The sequence below is a fragment of the Oryx dammah genome, unplaced genomic scaffold (assembly GCF_014754425.2).
Source record: "Oryx dammah isolate SB20612 unplaced genomic scaffold, SCBI_Odam_1.1 HiC_scaffold_18, whole genome shotgun sequence".
In the NCBI taxonomy this organism is placed as follows: Eukaryota; Metazoa; Chordata; class Mammalia; order Artiodactyla; family Bovidae; genus Oryx; species Oryx dammah.
The window spans coordinates 85,447,971-85,471,948 of record NW_024070202.1 but is presented as its reverse complement, the minus strand read 5'-3'; the positions used below and the strand labels follow the sequence as shown (position 1 = coordinate 85,471,948).

At 37.6% G+C, this 23,978-nt stretch overlaps 1 protein-coding gene across 1 annotated transcript in view; it reads right to left on the bottom strand.

Moving 5' to 3' along the window:
* Positions 1-23,978, bottom strand: part of KCND2 (potassium voltage-gated channel subfamily D member 2) — a 561,234-nt gene that overhangs the window by 5,148 nt on the left and 532,108 nt on the right. The window contains exons 2-4 of the mRNA XM_040259509.1: positions 11,921-12,083; positions 4,792-4,887; positions 3,329-3,421 (exon numbers count right to left, since the gene is read on the bottom strand). Of these exons, the coding sequence (XP_040115443.1) occupies positions 3,329-3,421; positions 4,792-4,887; positions 11,921-12,083 (352 nt within the window). The remainder of the gene's footprint in view (positions 1-3,328; positions 3,422-4,791; positions 4,888-11,920; positions 12,084-23,978) is intronic.

Below are 23,978 nucleotides of genomic sequence, written 5' to 3'. Positions count from 1 at the left end.
TAGCTTTGTTTTTAGAACTCAAATATGCCCACAGTATATTTAGACTATCTAATGTGTAAAAAAATACCATTTTCATAATAATTAGAATAGCAAAATTTCTTGTGGTCCTTTGTATGAAAATAATCTCTCTCCAGTTAGAATCTGAGATTGATATACACAGGCTGATTTAGCATCCATCATAGACTAACTTTATTGAAATATCATTTATTAATTTAAACATACAATCTGGAAGTTATAAACTAAATATTAAAATCTTCAAAAATGAGTATAATAATACCCATAGGGAATGTGCAAATTTACATGTATGTTATTTTTTAAACAAATTGACAGACTGAAGTTATGATAAAGAGACTATTTTAATAGAATGTTCCAAGTTAGATTGTCTGTTATATATTAGCAAATATTTTCACATGGGATTGAAAATATTTTTTAATCAGAAAAATAAGATAACTAAGACATTTTCCATTTCTTTAGATGCTCCTCTAAAATTCACAGTGTGTAGAAAAATATGACTTATTAAGTAAAATATATTTATCAAAATGTATTACTTTATATTTGACCTAGAACTGGTTAACACTGAACTTTTGAGGTCTCCATTCTTATCTTTGTAATATATTACTGGCTGGACCCATGACCTGTACCTGTGTTCTTATAACCCAGAAGTCAACAGTGATGGACATCATTTCACATAGCACATCATACAGAAACACAGTGTAAACTTTAATTTTAAAATATTTAATAAAGAATTGGCTCATAAATTGTGTATGGAAGACTTTTACCTCATAAATAAAAGAGAAAACATTTTTAGTTTGAACTACTAAGAATGTTTTCAACTACTATTATTTATTTTTTCTTTGTGTGGGTGGGAATAGTCTTATAATGGAAGGTTTTGCTCATGCCAAATTTCACTTAACCATCTCTCATCCAAAAATATTAGTAAAACGATGGAAGGAAATTGCTGGCTAATAGGAAATAGATTGCTTTAGTTATTCATTTTTCCATTTCTTTGCTAAGATAAGCATTTTGCAGTAAATGAAATTTAACATTCTATTTAAAGTCCAGAGGATAATATGATCATCTAAGACAGAATTTCATGTTAAATATTAATTTTTATAGAAAAAAACTACTGCTTACAAAGGAACAGATTGCTCACAATCTGTTTTCTTCTCTTACATGCACATTTCACACACAATATACAAGTTATAAGTTATGACATTCTAATTTATCTCATCAGTGATTGGAAGGGAAGAAGCCATTCTGTGACAGGTTACCACATATTCTGGAGTAGGTAGCTCCATTTAAACTATATTAGTAATTCAGTTTAGTGTTTATAATAATTTAGTATTATATAGTTTATGATTAAAATAGCCCTAAAAAGCTTCCCTGGTGGCTGTGATGGTAAAGAATCTGCCTGCAATGCAAGTTCATGGGGTCACAAAGTGTTGGACACGACTGAGCAACTAACACTTTCACACAAGGTAAAATAGTCAAAAAATGAACATAAAAATTTTAAAAATGGTAGGGATAAATTTGAAATGTTGTCATTTAACTTTCAAAGTTATCCTAATATAGAAATTTAAGATACTAATATAATCAGTAACCACTTGTTTAAAACCTTCAAATATTTTTCCATTTATTATGAGATAAAGATCAAAATTCTTTATGTGCCTCCAAAACCCAAGGTTATCTGCCCACTGACTTCCTCTGTTCCTCCCTTGTGTTATAAGAAAGGTCAAAATCTGACTCCACGTTGGACCTACTTCTTTAACCTTTGCTTCCTGTTGCTTTTGTTTACAAAAGGATACTGTCTATACATAATGGCCTGACTTGGGGAACGCTGCTCCTTTGCCTGAATGTTAAACCAATGTGTTTTTGTTGAGGGAGACATCCTGACCCTGTTCATCTGGTACAGGAAGGAAGAAATTAACATATCCCCTCCCCGAAGCTGACCATTCCATGAGATATTTGCAAGATTAACCTTTTTATTTTACTTCCTCATCTCCTTCCACTCTGTTCTATAAAAGAACCTGGCATTCAGACTTTATAAGATGGTTATTTTGAGACATTAGTCAGCCGTCTTCTTGGTCTGCCGACTTTCTGAATAAAGTTGTTATTTCTTGCCTCAACACCTCGTCTCCAATTTATAGGCCTGTCATGTAGTGAGCAGAGTGAACTTGGACTCGGTAATACTTGTGCTGTAGTACCCTCTTTCTTTCTGACAACCCTCAATTTCCTTTCCTTCCTCTTAGGCCAAGTTCCAGTCTTCTCCAGGTACTTACACCTACTTTAACCCCTTCATCTGTTTGTTTAACTAACTCATAATTGTCCTGTGGGTCTCAACGCAATTTTTTCCAGGAAGCCTTGCCTGATCCTGTACCCTCCGGCTGCACCTTCTTCGCCCCTAGTCCACTGGGGCTTCATTGTTTCTTTCCTTGCTTATTGTCCTTCTCCAGTAGCATTCATATTTTGTCCCAAACCTAGAGACTCAAGTAGTCCAGAGGTCATACCTGACTTCATGGTGTATCTTGGGTCTGGATGACTGTTTGATACATTATAGGCAAGAAATACATATTGGTTGAAAGACTATAGGGGTAAATAAATAAATGGATGAACAATATGTCAGAATTGACTACAAGTATGTGTCTCTGGTGAGTGGACAAGCAGACTTGATTCAAATACAGTGAAAATTTTATTCTGCTCTGTGGTCACAGACTGTGATCCCTTTTGACAACCTATCTAAGAAACAGATGCCTTTGTTAAAGAGGAGGTCCAACTGGGAGCTTATAAGGGAGGAAGGGCAGACTCAATCCTCAGGCCCTAGGGGTGTACCAGTGATTAAATGTGTCATTTTTCTTAAGAGAATAGATAGTGTTTATTGTCTATCTGTTCATTATACCTGTGAATGAAAGAAACATTTATTTTCAGTTATTCTCTATTTTGTTATTGCTATTCCCTTTTCCCACATGTCAGGAACACTTAAACTTCATTATTTTTTTCTGTTTAATCAGCATTTTAAGAAGCAGGAAAAGATATTTTATAGAACTTGCAGTCAGCTATTGGTACACAACTTTCTATCTACATTCAACTGATATTTTAGCCTAAAGTTAATAACATTTTAAATAAGTCTATAAAATACTTTCTATGTTGAAATGTCACTAGAGCCTTTCAAAGTAATTTCAATTATTGTGGATTTTTTTGGAGGGGAACGCTTAGTAAGTTTTGCAGTAATGCAGACAGTGAAATCACACTTGGAAACCTTAAATATTCACAGAAACCAATGGGATTACTGTCTGAGTTGCAGGGGCAGGCAATGCTGCCTTTTCCTTACCGTAGTTTTTTCTAGGCAGTGAAGCAGGTGGTGGTGCTGGGTTTCAAAGCTGGAGCCAGATTTGCTAACAAAGGCCTGCTCATCCTCGGAGGACTGTTAACAGAGAGAAGACAGAAGGGCTTTCTCTTTTATTTGCAAACAGTGAGAATCTCAGCTACATATTTCTACTGAGAGATCTGGCCTATTTTCTGAGATTAAATGGCAGTATTTCATTTTTACTTTTTTTTTTTAAACTGAAAAGGATCAAATGTAGAGTTCCTTTTGAGTTTGATAATCATCATTTACATTTTCATCAAATTAGTGGTCTCGGCTTTTAGACTTGCCTCCCTGAATTGAAAATGTAATTCTCTTTTACTCACTCATCTCCCAGCTACCTTTGAAAGTCTGAGAGCCATTATTTTTGGATAATAATTTTTAACCTAGTACTTACATAATCCTGAAACCACATCATGCTCACCTACACAAAAGCTATTATGCAAGTAATGATGATTGGGATCCTAAATATTAAAAGAAAGTTTTAAGGTGAAAATTAAGTTTCTCAAATTACATTTCATACTATGTGACTTTTATAACACTGAATGATGTTCCCTCTTCAATAAGAAGTACAGTAAGTTGCTTATATACAAACCTTCAAGTTGTGAACTTTCAAAGATTCAAATGTACATCTGGTTCCAACAAGGAACCAGAACTTGTGCCATCAAATCCAGGTGTGAGTGAAATTGCAACTTGCCTTCCAACTCCTATTACTGACGATTCTTTAGCTCTACCATCTCCCATGCCTCTTCCTCCTCCAGTCGAAACTCTTGCCTGTTCACTCAATGCAGTCCCTTGTGCCAGCTGTGGTACTGTACTACTGCAGTACAGTATACCTTTTCAAGGTGCTAGCTATACTGTAAGATTAAAAATGTTTTCTTTATTATTTGTGTGTTTTTTTTAAAATTATTTGTGTAAAGGATTATAAACCTATTAAAGTACAGTACTATACAGGCGATTGTGTTAGTTGGGTATCCAGGCTAACCCTGTTGGACTTATGAACACATTGGACTTATGAATGCACTCTTAGAATGGAGCTTGTTGTTATGTAGAGGACTTACTGTAAAACAAGATATCACATCACCCCTCCTATCGACACCCAAATGAACTTTAAGGAACACACCTAAGTTTGAAATAAAAAACCTAAGTATTTGAACTGTTGAGAATTTTCCCCATGTGTACAGGAGATAGTGCCAAATACTGTCCGATCATGAATGGGAATTATGACTCACTGGCAGTATGACATATCCCAGCTTCTAGCCTACAGCCAATAAGATGGTACAGGGCGAGGTTACATTAACAAATGACACTTTTGTTGTTTCAGAGCCATTTTCATAATTATTCACAATAAAATTACATGGTTAAGTAGAACTAAATCAATATTGCACCGATAAGTTGAACATTAAAAGAAGAGAGATTCTTGACTATACCTGCAGTTGGTTACTGAGTAAGCCGTTCCGTTTGCTCTGCATGTAAGCATTTGCACTTCCACTTTTGGCTGCCCGGATCCTGGCCAGTCTGGCTTTCTATAGGAGCAAAAAAACAATGTCCTCTTAAGATCTATGATTGGTTTTCTTAAAACACTGATTGCACGCTTATATAATCCTGTTGTCAGCACACATATTTAAAAAACCATACCAGCTCTTCACATTAACTACTGAAAAATAAACTTTCAATATTTGAGTGTTTGATTTTAGCTAACATTTATCACTGAGATTGATGACTTATTTTGGAGTTTAGAGGTAAGAATTTAGGTAATTAAGGTTTTACAGTAAGATTAAGTTATTTCAAGGCTTCCCTGATAACTCAGTTGGTAAAGAATCCGCTTGCAATGCAGGAGATCCTGGTTCAATCCCTGGGTTGGGAAGTTCCCCTACAGAAGGGATAGGATACCCACTCCAGTATTCTTGGGCTTCCCTTGTGCCTCAACTGGAAAAGAATCTGCTCGCAATGTGGGAGACCTGGGTTCGATCCCTGGGTTAGGAAGATCTCCTGGAGAAGGGAAAGGCTACCTACCCAACTATTCTGGCCTGGAGAATTCTATGGACAGTGCATGGGGTCGCAAAGAGTCGGACATGACTGAGGGACTTGCACTTCAATTTCAAGTTATTTTAGTGTTGTTTCTGGTCAACTGCACCAGGAAAAATAGCAGTCTTACTTATATTTTCACTTATCCAAATCTGAGTAACTTAGTGAAATGAAGACCCAGCAAACTAGCTGCCAACTTCTTTTCATTTAAACTAATGTTCTTTTAAAATTTAATAATTAAGTTCCAGGAACATACTGCTGTTCTTCTCTTTCTTCTTCTCTTCCCTACTCCTTCCCTCCCTTCTCCTCTCTGTTTCTTACCTTCCTCCCTCCCTCTCTCCTTCCTTCCTTCAGTCCCTCTTTTTAAAAAAAAGACTATTCAGTTGAATCTGCATCTTTGAATTTCAAATTTTGTTTTTGCAATTATCTTTATTCAATTGGCCAATGAAGCCCCTGTACCAAACAACAAGGGCTCTCTTAAAAAAATCCTCTAATTTATCTTTGTTTACTGGTTAGACTTTGATAGTCCATTCTACTTTAAATCTGCTGTTCTATATATGTCCCAGACTTTCATGGTAAGGGTCTGTTTTTTGCTTCCTGGGGAGCACTATTTTGGTGACGGTTCTGTCCATACGAAACATGTCTAGTAAGTGTATTCAGGAAGCGACTAGAATGATCTGGGTAAGAACTTGTACAATTACCCTACAATGACTCCTTTGCTTTTTCTAAACAACCAGAGGGAGACTATCTCAGTCTCTAATCCTGGAATCTTCTTTTTAACAAAACAATTTTAATGATCTAGCTTTTTTAAATGGAAAATGAATATGTCCGTATGATACAAAATTTGACACTACAAAAGTATGTGAAGAACAGAAGTCTCTCTGGCCTTACCTACTCCTGTCCTTCAGAGTCAACTATTGGCAAAATTTCTAGAGACTTTTACTAGAAATATACTAGGCAAATAAAAGTAAATATATATATATATTCATAAGTATGCATCCATACATTTTTATTCATTTGGGATGATTTGCCACACAGCCTTCTGCACGCAACTGTTTTCATTTAGTTCAGGTTGGACTCCTCTCATATCTCCACATATAGAGGCACCTCATTTATTTATGATTGTATAATATGCTGCTGTAGGAATGAAGCATCCTTTAGGTAGCAAACTAATCACAATGAATTTTCAAGGCTTTTTTTTTTTTTTTTTTTTGCTACTACCAGCAATGCCACCTTCTTGGAACATCATGATGAGCTGATCTGCAATTTCGAGAAGTAGAATTATTCCTGGGTATGCATACATGTGTTTTGTTTGCTAGGTTTTACCAAACTTCCCTCCAAAGTGGTACCAAGGTGCCTTTTTACCAACACCCACAGAATTTGACAGTAACACTGACATGTTCGAAGCTCTCAAAATAGCATTAAGATAGCATCTGGTTTCAACCTCACCCCTTCTCTCTCCCTCGGTGAATTTCTTCTTCCTGTGTGCCAATTCCAGGTTAAAATAATACTCTGTACAAAGATCATTTTATAAGTGATGAGAAAACTAGACAAATTTCACTGTTTGTTGGCACGATAGTGTTTAGGTGACTCAAAATACTGAGACAATGCTTGAGAATGAAATTGGAAGGTAGAAGATGTTTAATTTGAAAAGCTGTGCTGTGCAGCCAGGATTTCAGGACAGACAATAAAACAACAGGAAGTGACAAGCACACTTGGAAATGATTTAGAATTGATGTTATAATTCAGAAATAAGTAATAGAAATATACATTAGGTTTCCAGAAAGGGGTTATGGTTGAAACATCAATCCTAAAATCTCACTGGTCTCCTGCTTTTTTGCTTCCCTTCGTCCCTTGACCTTCCTCTCCCCAACCCTTTTTTTTTTGCAACCACTGCATGTAATTATATTACCTATATCATAGTTACTAGTCTCACCTATGTCATTCTCCAAGCATTTAGCCTCAGTATTAGGAAGTATTACTTTCTTTCATAAATGAGACATGCACACCACTCAAAGATACCCTCGACAAAGGAAAATGACATATTTTCCATAATAGAAAACCTACATGTTACAGAAACCACTACTGCAGCAGTAGTTCTAAGTTGAGGGTAAAAGAAACAGTTGAGTTTTAGTGACAGAATAGCCATTTTGCTAAGTCAGGTACTGTGTTAGGAAAAGAACCGGTTTCATTCACGACTTTTCTTTTGATTTACTACATACAATACTACAAGTTAATTGGTTTACTCGGTCTTGTGGAGCACCATGCTAAATGTCTGTTGAATGCTAGCCTTCAACCAGAAGACCAGAAATAGTAGATTGATAAATGGAAATAAGTATAAGACATCACAATGCAAGACATGGTACCTGCTCTCAAGACATATTAAACTTTGGCTAGGGCAAATCCCATGAACGGAGGAGCCTGGTAGGCTGCAGTCCATCGGGTTGCTAAGAGTCGGACACGACTGAACGACTTCACTTTCACTTTTCACTTTCATGCATTGGAGAAGGAAATGGCACCCACTCCAGGGTTCTTGCCTGGAGAATCCCAGGGACAGGGGAGCCTGGTGGGCTGCCGTCTCTGGGGTCGCACAGAGTCGGACACGACTGACGTGACTTAGCAGCAGCAGGAAGATACTATTCATGAAAAGATAAAAGTCAGAAATAAAGTGACATGTATGGAAAGAGTAACACGGAAAATTACACTGCCATATGTACAATAGATAGCCAAAAGGAATTGGCTGTATGGCTAAGGAAACTCAAACAGGGGCTCTGTATCAACCTAGAGGGGTGGGATGGGGAGGGAGATGGGAGGGAAGTTCAGATGGGAGGGGATATGTGTATACCTATGGCTGATTCATGTTGAGGTTTGACAGAAAACAACCAAAATTTTGTAAAGCAATTATCCATCAATAAAAAATTAATTAAAAAGAATAGAGTCGAACAGAATTGTCAAATGGAGACCAGAGATAGCAAGTGACATAAGATTTGGGAGAAAGAGAGAAATGACTCCTAAGGGAAGGTTTCATTGAGAATGCAGGACTTGGGATAGTAAGATTCAGAAATCTGAAGAGAGTAAGAAAAGAGATTGTGTCTCTTCATATTCTGTCATTCTGTCCTGGTGTGTGTGTGTGTGTGTGTGTGTGCGCGCGTGTGTGTAAAAGAGGATTTTTCTTGAGATACTGAACATTTGTTATTATATTGAAAAGGGAAAGTGCAGGTATGCAAGATTCTCATTTTTTACTTAAACCCTCCACAAAGTAGTTAAAACTTTGAGTACAGTATTGTTTGCATACCTATTTTTATTTTGTATAAGTTTTTGCTTGAGCTTGGTGCTGGCAGTGGGATTACATATAAAAATTTTTGGCCTCAAAAGCATTTTGTTATATTATTTATTATTCAGCTTGACTGCTACTTTTTACTGAATGGACATCTTACTTGACTGAATTTAGCTGGTTATTTCTGCATAACTTTGATATTTGTCAAGTCACCCAGTTTCAGATAAATCTAAATTATTTTAGCCTAATAAATGTTTATTATTTTTAAGACATTTCTTGGGAAGGAAAATGGAAAATATCCTTTGGTGACTTATTTAGTTCCATATTCATCTTTCTTTCTTAGATAACTATGTTCAGTTTATTGGTCACAGATTATTTACTGAACTTGTCACTTTAAGTTATTATATTTGACTTTATTAAGCCAATTATTCTAGTAGTTACAGTATGTAAAATTCACTCATTATGGCAGAAACTTAGAATATAGAGATACTTTAAAGATAAAAAAATTCATAAAACATACTTTTCAATTTAGTGTTCTTTTTAAATGCCATATTTAATTATGCATTTTAAATTTATTTAGATAGAAAAGCTTTTCAAAACATTCTAAGATCTTTATCGGTTTGCTGGTTGCAGATGACAAAGTTAAAAAAATACATATATTTTGACCATTGGTTTATTTGAAAATCAGATTTCTATTTCCTACAGTTTTCATGCAGGTAGCTCTTTTTTTGGTGTTAAGAAGATGAATGATAGATAGCTCATACTAAAGAAGAAATTTCTAGAAGGGAGATGGATGGATGCTGGAGAGCTAAGCTTTTGCAAGATTTCTGTTATTGTTTTTAAATAATTTTTATTTATTCATTTATTTTTAGCTGTTTGGGGTCTTTGTTGCTGCCAGTGGGCTTTTCTATAGTTGCGGAGAGTGGGGGCTACTCTCTGGTTGCAGCTCTGGGGCTTCTCATTGTGGTGGCTTCTCTTGTTGCTGAGCACGGGCTCTAAGACACCTGGCTTCAACAGTCGCTGCTCCTGGGCTCTAGAGCATAGGCTCAGCAGTTGTGGCGCACGGGCTTAGTTGCTCCATAGCATGTGGGATCTTCCTGCATTGGCAGGAGGACTCTTTACCACTGAACCACCAGGGAAGCCCAGATTTCTGTTATTTTAAACAATGCACTTGTGTGTCCAGTAGAGGGATTGTAGTGTGCGGGCAGAGACAAAGCTGTGGTATGTGACAAGGCATAATGGAGGCTGACTGTGGACAGAATGTCTCCATCTCTGCCTCACAGGAAACTACAATTGCCCAAAAGAGTACCTTTTTCTACTCCTCCTTGTTTATTGGATTACCAGTTTTATTTATCATCATTCTCTACAATAACTAAAGGCTAGATACTTGAGCAAAAAATGGGGGATTCTGTAAAGGAAGAAAGTACAAGGCAGAAAGAGTGATTCTTGCTAAAGAAAGATCTCTGACAACGGATAGAAACAAATTCTCCAGACAACGTGCTGTGTGGCCACATTGATTAACTTGAGCTTTCCCAAGAGTTACTTCATATGAGATTTTTATACTCTCTATGGGGCTTCCCTGGTGGCTCCGTGGTAAGGAATCCACCCGACAATGCAGGGGACACAGGTTCCATTCTGTGGGGTCAGGACGACTCCCCGGAGAAGGAAATGGCAACCCACTCCAGCGTTCTTTTCAGAGAAATGCCTTGGACAGAAGAGGCTGGCCGGCTACAGTCCATGGTGTTGCAAGAGGCAGCCATGACGTAGTGACTAAACAACAACAACCATACTTTACACTGTGTGAAGTATAAAGTATACTGTTTATTTTACTAAAGGCATCAACACTGTTTAAAAACATGTTTAAAACCTTGTTCTAGAATCACCTACAAAGCCACTTATGAGCTGCACGAGAATCTCGCATGCTATTTTATAGTTGCACCACACTATCTAGATTGCGCATCCACTTTAGTCCCAATTTATGGGTATTTTTAAAAATCAAGTCTGTTCTTAAAGGACATGATACAATATCCATGAAGAATCCTGGAAATCTAGATCCATAGCCTTAAGGAAACTATAAAAGATTTCCATAATTATTTCTAAGCAACAAGGGCTCTGACTCGTAAGGTGATTATTTTAACAAAGAATGGGGAAGGGATATGTGCTAACCTTTAGTTAACTTTTTTTGGAGACATCTATTATAGTGTTTAAGTGTATGAACCTGGGAGCCAGGTGCCTTGGATTGAATGAGAGATTTCCAATTTGTTAGGTGTGTAATCTTGGAATTTCTCAAATTTTGGGTACTTTAGAATTCTCATCTATGAGTACGAATAGTGATAGTAGTAACTCCTAGACTTGTTATGAAGACTACATGATTTTTAAAACATCTAGCCAATGCCTCACACATAGGAAGCCACCAATAAATAGCATTATATTGAGCTTATATAGATTTATATACATTTGCATATAATCTTAATCTTATTGTGAGGTAGGTGTTGTTTTCTCCATTTCACAGATGCATATGCAACCTGTTTCCTCTGAGATGGATGAGGTCATTGATGTGAAGTTCAGAGAAACAGTAAAGTGCTGGGCCAAAAATAAAACTCAGCTACTAATGATCAGATTTCTCCTACTTCCTGTGTCAACTATGTTGGACATCTGAGACATATTTTGGTGCCCTTTAATAGCCGCAGTCTACTGGAACCAACTTGATCTCTGATGGACAGAGACTAAATGAATCAGATCTACAAATCTGATTCTAATAAAATTTGCCAAGAATCTATCATTGATTTTACTATTGTCATTAGTGCTATTCACCAAATATTTCTTTCTTCTTATCTGTGGTTGCATTGTAGGATTATCTTGTTCTGCCAGTTCTAAAGTTACACGTGACTATGAGACTTATTTGGGTTAATGCAATAGAGATGGAAGTGACTTGGCCCACTTCCAACAGGAAGTTTTAGGAGTCAGGCTGTGATTCATCATGTCCTTTTACCTCTGCTTGCATGACTGCAGACGTACATTGTTAAGATGGAGTTTCTATCACTAGAGTAATCTGTAGAATGATTAAGAAATACTCCTTGTTTTTAAGTCACTAAGATATTAAGGTTCTTTTTCATTGTAGTATAATTTAGCTTGTGCTGACTGATGCAATTATCGACCCAAACCAGAACACTGAATAGCCAGTAAGGGATTTTAAAGCTTACTTTACAGAGTGGGAGATGCTAAATCATGGTTGCACAGAACTGAATACTCACCTTCTGCGCTCTTCGTTTGTCTGCTCGTTGATTCTGGTGGTAGATCCGACTGAAGTTGGATACAATCACTGGGACGGGTAGAGCGATGACCAAGACTCCGCTCAGTGAACAGATGGAACCAAAAATCTTCCCTGCTATGGTTTTCGGTACCATGTCACCATACCTTGGAATAGAAAAAAAAATTGTTTTAAGTCACAGAAAGTTATTTCCATCTTCTACAGTTTTTAGCTTCCAGTCAAGTGATTTTTTGGACCAATCTATCTCTACTTCATGCTTCCTAAGTGGTAATAGTGGTAAAGAACCCGCCTGCAAATGCAGGAGACATAAGAGACCTGGGTTCAATCCCTGGGTCGTGAAGGTCCCCTGGAGGAGGGCATGGCAATCCACTCCAGTATGCTTGCCTGGAAATCCCATGGACAGAGGAGGCTGGCAGGTTACAGTCCATCAGGTCACAAAGAAGCAGACAAGACTGAAGCGACTTAGCAGGCATGCATGCATCTCTACTTCATGGCTAAAACATACATGGTTTAAGACTTCAATAATCCAGACATTATGAATATATGAATATAAAAATTACCTTTTGACCTTGCAGAAGTGGATTCTAACATTTAGAAATTGCTTTACTTTCTAATAAATTAGAAACTTATTTTAACTGCTTAAAATATTTTAAGCCAGATGATGTAATGAGAGCTATTCGATTTGTCCTTTACATTACATGGCATTGTTCTTTATATTTATTTATAGTCACTATTTCCATGCTGAATGTTATAGTCTAGATAACACTCTTTTCTACTTAATTTTTTTTTCTACATTGGACTGGTTATGAAATTTAGATAGAAAAAGTGGTACATCACATTCCTTTCATCAGATATAATGTCTTAAAAACTTGAACTCTCCAAGGTGCCATTAATCTTCATTTATGAAATCCAATGACCATTTCTCCATGATTATCTTACTTAATCTCTTATTTATGTTTGATGGGTTTTCTCTTTTGTTAAAATACTTTCTATCATCTTCAGGGTTAGAAAATTCCCTTAGTGACCTTCTACCTCATTGGCTGCTACTTTTCCATCTTCTTTTCTGGCCCCTCCTTTCTCTTATCTGATTTCGAAATCTTACAGTAATGTCAGTCTCAGGCTCTTATCATCTCAGTATTAACCCTCTTCCTATGTGATTTTATCCAATCCCATAGCTTGAACTATCTGTACTTTGAAAGTGAAAGTTGCTCAGTCGGGTCTGACTCTTTGTGACCCCATGGACTATATGGTCCATGGAATTCTCCAGGCCAGAATACTGGAGTGGGTAACCTATCCCTTCTCTAGCGGACCTTCCTGACCCAGGAATTGAACTGGGATCTCCTGCATTGCAGGCAGAGTTGAAGATTTCCTGGAATCGTATTTGTTGTCTATATGCTACTGACACACTAAATTACATTGATATCTCTGATGTTTGTCTTGAAAATCAGACTCATCTCTTTAGTCGTTTCTGCTCTGATTATTCCTACTACTAGATGTTTAAGAGCCTGTTAAGGCTTAAATTAGCCAAAAAGGAACTCTTATTTCCCTAGATTCCTCTAGCTCCTTCCAACCTGTTTCTCTTGCAATCTACCATTTCTAGTTAAATGGAACCACAAACCACCCAGTTGCTCATATCAACACTGAAAAAGCCACCCTATCCTCAGTCCATGTATCTCATTACTCAGCTAGCCTTGGTGACTCTGACCAAACCAAATTATATTCCATTTGGGTTTCTTTCCTCAGCCAGAGCCAGGGATACCACTTCTCACTTGAATTCTCTTTTCTACATCTGCCCCATTACAAGTTACAATTCACACCAACATAGCAGCCAGGGTTATGGCTTTAAAAACGGAGTTCGGGCTGCTGCTACTTTATTTAAACCTAGTAAACTTGGAACTAGAATAAACCCTGGTTCCTACTTTTGTCTCCAAAGGCCTACATCCTTCAGTTAGTTTCTGGCTATATTTCACACTGTCTTCCATCCAGCTCCCCATCTTCCAGCCACATTGGCCATCCGACTTCCTATCACATGGGCAGCCCCTAAATCATCATTATGCAGGTTGAGACTTAAATGTCTCCCTTCCAGAAGTTATTTTCTGGCCACTTTCCCCAGAGCAGTATTATTCTTTCCCCCAAGTCTTTCTCTAAAACATCTTCCCATTTGATTACCTTTAAAGGACTTATTAACACATGAAACTTTCTAATTTGTTAATGTGAAACAATTCCCTTGGCTCCCCACATACTCTGCTGACATGAGACTATAACCTTGATGAAATGCAGTTATTTTATTTTGTATCTCACTAGCACACAGAAAGTTCTTCATAAATATTACTTAAATGAATATGTTTCCACTACGTTATTGATGTAGAGTCTTTCTAAGAGTTCATTGCTGGGGAAGGGGACAAGGAGGTTTTTTTTTTTTTTTTTTAAATATAGGTGATATGCCTGGTATTAGGGATTCTGTGGTGGCTCAGATGGTAGAGAGTCTGCCTGCAATGAGGGAGACATGGGTTCAAACCCTGGGTTGAGAAAAATCTCCTAGAAGAAGGAAATGGCAACCCACTCCAGTATTCTTGCCTAGAAAAGCCCACGGCCGGAGGAGCCTGGCAGGCTACAGTCCATGGGGTTGCAAAGAGTCAGATACGACTGAGTGACTTTGACTTCACTTTCAGGTGATATGCAACACTAGATTAGTTTCAGGTGTACAACCTATCGATTTAATATATGCAATTTTATTGAGATATAAGTGACACGAAACATTCTATTTCAAGAAGGAGATCTGTTATAGCATTGCAGAAGTTACCCGGCTGCACCTTTGAAGTGCCAACTACTCCTTGCTCGCTTCAGGGCTTTGGGGTGCTCAGTGCACTGAGAGTTTAGAAACAAGGCACAGATATTGGAATCCAGACTCAAGGAATTTGGGAGTACTTGGGGATACTCTAACTTGGAGAGTGATCTAGGACATGTCATTCTAATTAACACTGTGTTTTGGATATCTATATGTCAATATGGTAGCTCAGCGGAGAAGGCAATGGCACCCCACTCCAGTACTCTTGCCTGGAAAATCCCATGGATGGAGGAGCTTGGTGGGGGAGCCTGGTGGGCCTCCATCTATGGGTTCGCACAGAGTCGGACACGACTGAAGCGACTTAGCATCAGCAGCAGCAGCATGGTAGCTCAGATGATAAAGAATCTGCCTGCAATGCAAGAGACCTAGGTTCAATCCTTTGGCCAGGAAGATACCTTGGAGAAGGGAATGACAACCCATTCCATTATTCTTCCCTGAGAATTCCATGGATGGAGGAGTCTGAGGGGTTATAGTCCATGGATTGCAAAGAGTCGGACATGACTGAGCGACTAACACATATACACACGGAGATGGAAATTGCAGAACTGGCTCGGGACAGGCTGCTGAGAGTGACAACAGGCTATACTAACCAGCACCACATTTGGTGACCCTATTCCAGGCTCTGTTCTTTTGCTTTGAAGGCCCAGTGATTCACTCTTGTCCATATTTGATCAGTAGTTGAGCTAATTCACTGTAACTAAAATTCTTACACGGTTTTGGCATCAAAATGACAAAATTGATTTCCATTAAAAACAACAACAACAACAACAACAACAACCCAGCCCAAGAACTTGAAACAGGCTGCATCCATGTGAAACAGGACCTCTTTCCATAGTCCATCAGGGAAGCTAAATTAGAATATGAAAATGATGTTAGTGAGGAAACAATAAAAACTAAACGAATTTAGATGGTGAGCATAAAAGGCTTGGGGTCTTTCTTGCCAGAAGGATGTATCAGTGGAAGATTAACTTTTTATACTATGTTTGCCACAGATCACACTGCGTACCCAGCCATGGTTTATAAATATCTTCTTTCCTTTTGCACTGACTATGCGTGGGCTCTGAAGAAGTCTTTAACACACATCCCCTTCATATGTACATGCATACATAAAAGCAGCTTTTCAAAACAGAGATTTGATTTTAATGTTTAGCAATTAAGATCTCAAAAGTCTCTCAGAAGAGAAAGTAAATAAAACCCCAACTATTTGTTATAGCCAGAGAAGATACAGATTAAGTCCATGTAATTAAACCTTTAAAAATATAAGGAAAATAACTAAATGAATCCATCATATACTTTTTCCTGCCTCTCTGAGATTTTTTAAAATTACTATTTCTTAACTAGTTTTTAAAATTTTAGGCTCATTATATCATCCTGTAGGCAAGGCCGACATACTTGCGATTATTAGAAAAAATAAAGGGCTGACTGAACCCAAAGCTCAGTAACACATTAAGAAGAGCGGGGATTAGTAAACTCAGTTGGCAGCTGATGGTGGTGATAGGGGCGGGGGTCATTATGCTATCAGAAAGGCTGCACCTAAAAGAAGGGAGAAAATAGATTCTATGGGATTCAGTCAAAGAGATGCTGGGCCACTTGATAAAGCAGGTTTCCACGGCAAAGAAATTTTTGATGAGGTGCCTGGGATTCAACTAGAAAAATAATCACTGCAAATCCTTTTTGAATATAAATAGAGATTATAATTTGAATAAATAAAGTAGAAAGTGAACTTACTACTCAGAGGGAAAAGACGGGTGAAATGAAATATCTTGTTTGTACTGTAACAAAAGGGGGGAAAAGTAAGGGTATGAACCAGCTTGCTGAAAGTTAGCAAAAAATTCCCATCTAGAAGGATGCATAAGGGAAAAGAGGTAATAGACACAAAAGGGGTGGTTTAATGCCATAAAGCTCTGCTAATCTGCATCAAATAGTTATATCTATTATTTACCTTTGTCATATTTGTTTTTAAATCCAAATTTACTTTATAGTCAAGAAAGCATAAGTGAATGCTTGAGATGACTGGCCAGTGTGCTATGATTATGTGGGAAGAGGCAGAGAGAATAAAATCTTCATTGGTGGGAACACCTCTCAATGTTTTACTCCTGGGTGGAAAGACAGATCTTTCCCACATAATAGAAAATTAGGATGGAACTTCCCTGGTGGTCCAGTGGTTAATAGTCTGCTTGGCAATGCAGGGGACATGGGTTCAATCCCTGGTCTGGGAAGATTCCATATGCTGAGGGACAGCTAAGCTCATGTGCTCAACTACTGAGCCCAACAGTGCTTTATAGCCCAGGCTCCAAGAGAAGCTGCCACAATGAGAAGCGCATGTACTGCAACAAATAGTAGCCCCCAGTTGCCGCAACCAGAGAAAGCCCATGAGCTGCAACGAAGACCCAGTGGAACCAAAAATCAATAAAAACAAAGAAAATTAGGATGATCCTAAAGGCCATGGAAGATGGTGAAAGCACAAGGAAGCAGAAGGGGCAGGATATTAAGACCAAGCAGCCTTGTGATTACGTGTGTAAGAGCAGCCCAAGGCTTGGGTGATCCCAAAGGAACACCTGCTGCCTCTTTCCACATACCCTTTGGCACTAAATGTACTTTTCTGACTGTTCTACTCCCTACCCCTCTCTCCTTTTTACAATTAAACCGCTGTTGATATTTTTAATATTCAAAGCACATTTCATTAGCTTGACTATGTTGGAGATTATGGAAAAGGCACAGTATGATTTGTATATATTCTTATATTGCCCATTTGCTTTCTCTTCTCACTTGGGAAGGGGTTCCCAGGTGGTGTTATTGGTAAAGAACCCATCTGCCAGTGCAGGAGACCTAAGAGACTTGGATTTGATCCCTGGGTTGGGACGATCCCCTGGAGGAGGACATGGTAACCCACTCTGGTATTCTTGCCTGGAGAGTCCCATGGTCAGAGGAGCCTGGTGGGCTACAGTCCATAGGGTTGCAAAGAGTTGGACACGACTGAAGTGATTTAGCACGCATGCTCGCTTGGGAATGGCCTTGAGAGTTGAAACAGGCAATTTTTATCTGCAAACTTGTAATTGGGCATAGACTCTCTCAGGGATGGGAAACAGCTCGCTAGCAAAACCAGCTGCTTTCCTTTGTTCCTATTCCTACTGGAGTATTCAAATTCCAACTCTTACTAAGAAGCGAAACAGCATTACAGACCTCAGGAGTCATCTCTTTGAAATCCAGTAGAAGAAAGGCTTAGCAGAGAAAGCTTCCTTATGAGAGGTGACACTTATAGTGGCTAAATGGTCATTTTAAAGTTTATATATTGCCTACAATACTGCCCATCTTTTAATGATTATTCTTATCCTAGGCAACTTGTATAATGGTTGGTATTTTATTTTTTATCATATAAAAACACATCTCACTTTGCCCAACTCCTGATGTTTACATTTATGCTAAGCCCAGCGGTATTATATATTCTATTTCTTGTCTTCTTCGGATTTTAATATTAGGTCTCAAGTATTCAAAAATCCTTTTTCCTAAAACAGTTACATTAGAACATTATGTAGATGTGTTTTTGTTTCCACAGAGACATTTTTTTCTATATGTAAATAAAACTGATTCAAAGACTATAAGAGGCCTCTAAAGTCAAGCAAGAAAGAAGAAAACAGTGGAGAGAATAGCATCATATAAAAGAAAAACTATCAATAAGTTTTACACAATGAAAAATGAGCAGACTTGAACTTTGTTAATGGAAGGGAAGCTTTCCCCATACATCTGCTTTCCTCTCTTTCTTCTAACTTTCCCTTCTTTCTCCTACATTTACCATACAGGGTCACTGTAGGTTCTTTCTGCTCCTTTTTCACCCTGAGCATCCGCCAAACTTTATGTTTATTGATCCCTTTCCTCCTTATATCAGTTAAAAGGTACAATATAGGGGTATTATTCACATAAAATGTTAATTCTAAACATGTACTTACTGCCCCCTAAAATACTTGGTTAAAATTAAATATTTTGCCATATGTGAAAGATCATATTGAGTGGAGGACCAGTTTCTCAAGAATAGTTTCAATCATTGGTTCTTGAAGATTTTAATCTCAAATATTATCCAAAACTTTCATGCTAAGTACTTGAATTCTGGAATGTACTCAATGCCAAAAAAGTGGTAAATCTTGTTAACACAGACAATCAAATAGTGGTAAATCTTTTTAACTAAGACAATCAAATGAATATATCATCTATCCTTTGTCCATTTATCTTTCCAATTTATCAAGTAATACTGAAATAGATGGGAAAGTGCATAATTTTTAAGCATAATACATTGCAAACCAAATTTTACTAATATCTACTTAAACTTTCCATTTTTGGCATTTCTCCAGAAATCAGATGATTAAATACATTTAGATCTCAAATGGAGAACAATTTCCTCGAATTTTTTTTACACAGTGTGAACACAATACTGCTAGCTTCCTAGTCCTATTCATATAGCTTCTATTTTTTTCTTCTCTTTTCATTTGGAGAGTATAAATGTAGGCTCATTGGATAAAGAAGAAATGTTATATAAGGCAAACCTCCCCAGCAAAGGCATGACTTTCCATCTGTGAAACTCTTTCCCATGGATAACAGAAAGAAAACAAAACCCAGGAATTTTGTGAATAATTATAAAGGTAGAACAGATCTTCGTATAACAGGAAGGAAAAGCTGATTTGAAAATAAACCTTGATGCTTACTGTAATTCAAACTCACTCTCCTTTTTTCTTTTTTATAACGAAAAAGTCTTAAATTGCTAGTTATCAGAGACAGAGTGAATGGACTCTGTGCAGCTGCACTGAAGTCCAGAACATCCTGTACGTTCAATAAAGACTGTATTTTACTATGTTAGAGTAAAACACCTAACAATTTCATATGAGACATAAACCAGGATTTGGGGATACAAGTATCTGAAAAATGTTGTGTTGCTTAGTTGCTAAGTCATATCCAATTCTTTTGCAACCCCATTTTAGCCTGCCAGGCTCCTCTGTCCATGGGATTTCTTTGGTAAAAATATTGGAGTGGGCTGCCATTTCCTTCTCCAGGGAATCTTCCTGACTGAATTTCCTGCACTGGCAGGCAGATTTTTTTTACCAGTGAGCTATCAGGGAAGCATCTGAAAAATAGATACCTGCTACGATTGATATATTTGAATGCCTCCCTATCCCCACACGCAATTCATAAGTTGACATCCTAATGCCCCCTGTGATGGTGTTAGGAGGGGGCATTTGAGAGATAATTAGGTCATGAAGGTGAGGCTCTCATGAATGGGCTTCATACTTTTATAAAGAGAGACCCCCACAAAGCTCCCTAGTCCCACCGATTTGTGACGATACAGAAAGAAGGGCTGTCTGTGAACCAGGAAATGGAGCTCACTGACCATCACAAAGAATCTGCTGGCACCATAATCTTGGATTTCTCGGTTTCCAGAACTCTGAGAAAAACTATCTGTTGCTTATAAACTACCTAATCTGTGATATTTTGTTATAATACCCCATATGGATTAAGATGTGTAACAAAATAATTAGAGGAATATAAGTAATATGTATAACAACATCCTGGTGAAAGCAGTTAGCTGATGTGTGTGTATGCGCATACGTGTGTTTGTGTATGCACATACGTGTGTATGTGTGTTGTAATTACTGATTTTGTGTCTGAATTTTTCTCCTAGATCTGACTGCTCTTCAGAGTAGACTGAGAAATAATTTCTTCTGACCTGGAAGTTGGATCACTTCTCAGCTAACAATTCAACCCCTTAGGGTCTCAGTAGCTATGTTATTCATGAATTTTTCTGCCATCAACTTATTATTCTAGAAGGATCACAGTTTGATGGATAATTTTTATGGTAGCTGCAGTGTTTGCAAATAGCAAACAGCTTTAAAAAAAAGTGTTGCTATATAACACCTGCTTATGGTACAGAACTTGTTTGCCAGAGGGGTCCTGGTATTACTTTGACAATAGACAGACTTCTCTTTGACATGTTAAAATCAATGTTTGCCTAAAAAGAGCTGCCTTGATTTTGTTTCCACCTCTCTTCCTGTAGGATCAATCACTATACTATCCTAGCTGTGTTTTCAAAGTTTGACATTTTTTTTTGGATTATCTAACATATATAGTTATTTCAAGTAATCTGTGTACTCTCTTGTTTCTTAAATTGAAGCCAAAATTTGAGCTATTTTTAAAAAGCATATTTTTCTTTTTCTACTGTTTACATTAATAATCTTAGCATACTAAGTGAAGGGGTCAGCTAGAGGAACTCCACACTCCCTTTACTAGAGGTTCCTAGCCAGGAGTCCATGGATTCTTAAGGAATTCATGGATAAAATTCAGATGGGTCAGGGAACTCCATGATAGTCTCAGTCTTCATAGGCATTTTACTGAAAGTTTTTGGAGCTTTTATTGAATTATCACAAGTGGAGTGTTCAAAATAATGTTCAAAATTTATAATTTGATTATTTAAGGGCATATCAATTGTCAGTGTAAGCAATTTGAACACACACTGCACAAAGGAAATGCTGTAAAAATCACAGCATTATTTTACAGCTGCAGAAATACCACATATCCACTAGGGGGCATAAAAACCTAAATGAAAGTTTAGAAGCCAGGATCTTTTTTGGTTTTCACAAACTGAGGGAAAGAGAGAGAAGTATTTCCAGTAAATTGCCTGTACCGATTCCTTATCTTTGCCTACACACATTCAATATTTAGGATATATCTTGGGCATTTTATTCCTCTGGAAATAGTTGAACAAGACAAAAACCTTACCAGTTTCATTGATTATCTATTTTTAAGGTGCTTCCAAAAAGAGGGACCAGAATTCTGACAGCATGTTCTATTTCTTGTAGAAAGAGAAGTAAATTTCTGTAATGTGAGATATCACTAAAGTATTATTTTCAGTAAGAAGCCCTTTAACCAAGACTTTTAGTGAAAAAATTAGGGGAAATTAAAGGACCAGGTTTGGAAATTAAAGGGGCAAACTGAGGAGATGAGGGAGATTCTTTTAGCACATTTATTCCTGCTTATGCACTAAGCTCTCAACATGAGATTTCAGCTTACTAACCATTTCTCCAGCTTGTGCCTCTTTCAAACACAATTTTTTTTCTGACTTCTTTTGTTTTCTCTTGTTTTTAGCCTACAATATGATCAAATGAGACTTAAAAGGCTACAAATAAAACATATGATTATGATCCAGTATACTGATAAAACATTTGTTACTCAAGTGAGTATCATTAGTAATAGCCTTTACAAATCTTTAAAGAACATTTTTTTTTTAACTTTCAAAGAATTCTTGTCAGAGCCCACTTTCTCATACTTTATTCTTTCTTTTTAAAAAAGCTATGAAAATATATGTACCATTGATTATTGTGAGCATGCATATAGAAAAACAAAACAAAACACAGCTTGCCCAGCTGTGGGACCACCGGAAATACTTTCTCCTGTTTTTGGAGCCTAGTCTTTGTTGCCGGGAGCTATCCTTTCACTCTCACATATCTTAGAGTCTGATCATGTCATTCTCCTGCATGAAAGCCTTCATTGTCTCTCCATCACCTGCAGGAAAAAGCTCCGGCTTCTTAGCATGGTACACCCAGTTCTTCATGACTCTCTGATCCCATTCTCCACTGCTCACCCCCACAAACCTTATGTTGTAATTGGACCAAATAACTTTGTATTACTGAAATGTACTAGGAATGTACTAGAGGAATCCTTCCATTCTTCTATTCTTTGTATATATTGTTATTTCTAGAATACTCCCCTTTGCATAAATCCTTTGGGTGGACTCCTAATTTTCAGTGATAAAGCTCTAGCATTAATTCTTATTTGAAGAATTTCTTGACAAGTTTCTCTGTCCAATAAAAGTAATATTCTCTCTCTCAGATGCCTCCCATGCTGCTTGCAATTAGTAAAGCACAATTAGTTTTGTACAGGTCTTTTTTCTCTCACTAAACTAGGAGGTCCAATAGGTCAAGGATCATGTCATCATTATAAACCCAGTTTAGCACAGACCTTGTCTGAGAGCTGAGCAAGTAGTTGAAACTCAATAAATGTTTATGGTTTAAATAAATCCTCCAGGGAGAGCCTGATGGTAAACAATAAATAATGGGAGGGAGTGAAGGTGAGTATACATCTCCTGCTCTTATTTTCTCTTAACCAGATTTCCTTTTCTTCTCCAGACCGAGCACCAACTCATCTCCTCAATTTGTCTAAATTCCTCTTCAGATACTTATATGATGTGCCCAGAATAACCTCGTTCTACCCTGTCAATTAACCTTACTTTTTATACCCAGAGGCATTATTTTTAACCTATGTGATTTTACATGAACAGAGAAGTCAAGAGACCTGACACTTTTCAGTTCCTACCCACTTTCCATTGTCACATGCTTAACCAACATATATCTGGCCAGAATCTCAAAATACAAACCCCCTCAAATTTGACAGATTTTGCAATCCTCAAGTGCCCAACAATTTGAACAAATATGACTCATGCTTCTCTGAATCTCACATGTCACCCTAGGAGATGGCTGAGTCTTTCCACATCTCTGTATTCTACTGGAGGGTGCTGCTAATCTTAGATAGTGAGCATTATCAGTTCTCTGAAAATGTCATTGTTTGGTGCCCATTTTTCTTAACAAGGTCTATCTGCTTATGCCCTGGGAGTATATTGGAGCAGATAGGCTTGTCTTCCATCAGAAGGCAGTTAATCCTTCAAGCCGAGTCAAGGTCCCAGCGAATACCTGATCATTTTGGCTGTGGCTGCTGTTACCAGTTTTCATAGTTTTGTGTGTTCTGGTTGTGCATCCCAAGGGGTTTCATCTTTAACAGTGTCAGAGGTACCCTCACACTGGGAACTTTCTTCAGTTACCTGCTGCTGTTGCTTCCAGCTCTTCCCGTCCTTTGAAAGGTGAATCTGTTGGAGGAAGCGCCCCGCTGTTCGTATTTCCAAGTCACTGCTGCCACACTGCAGGCTTCCACCCAAGGAGACAAATCCCAATGCCATTCTGACAGTTCTGCTCCTTACGTCTGTTTTCTTATAACCACTGATCTCTAACACCACTAAAATTATTCACTATTTACAATCCATTCAAAGACTCCTAAGTGCCTTTGTCATGGGAAGAAGGAGGAGTTGGTCTCCAGGAGAGGAGAATTCAGTTGGGCAAAATAAAAGCATGAAGTGAAGATGTTTATTGTGACAGTTTTT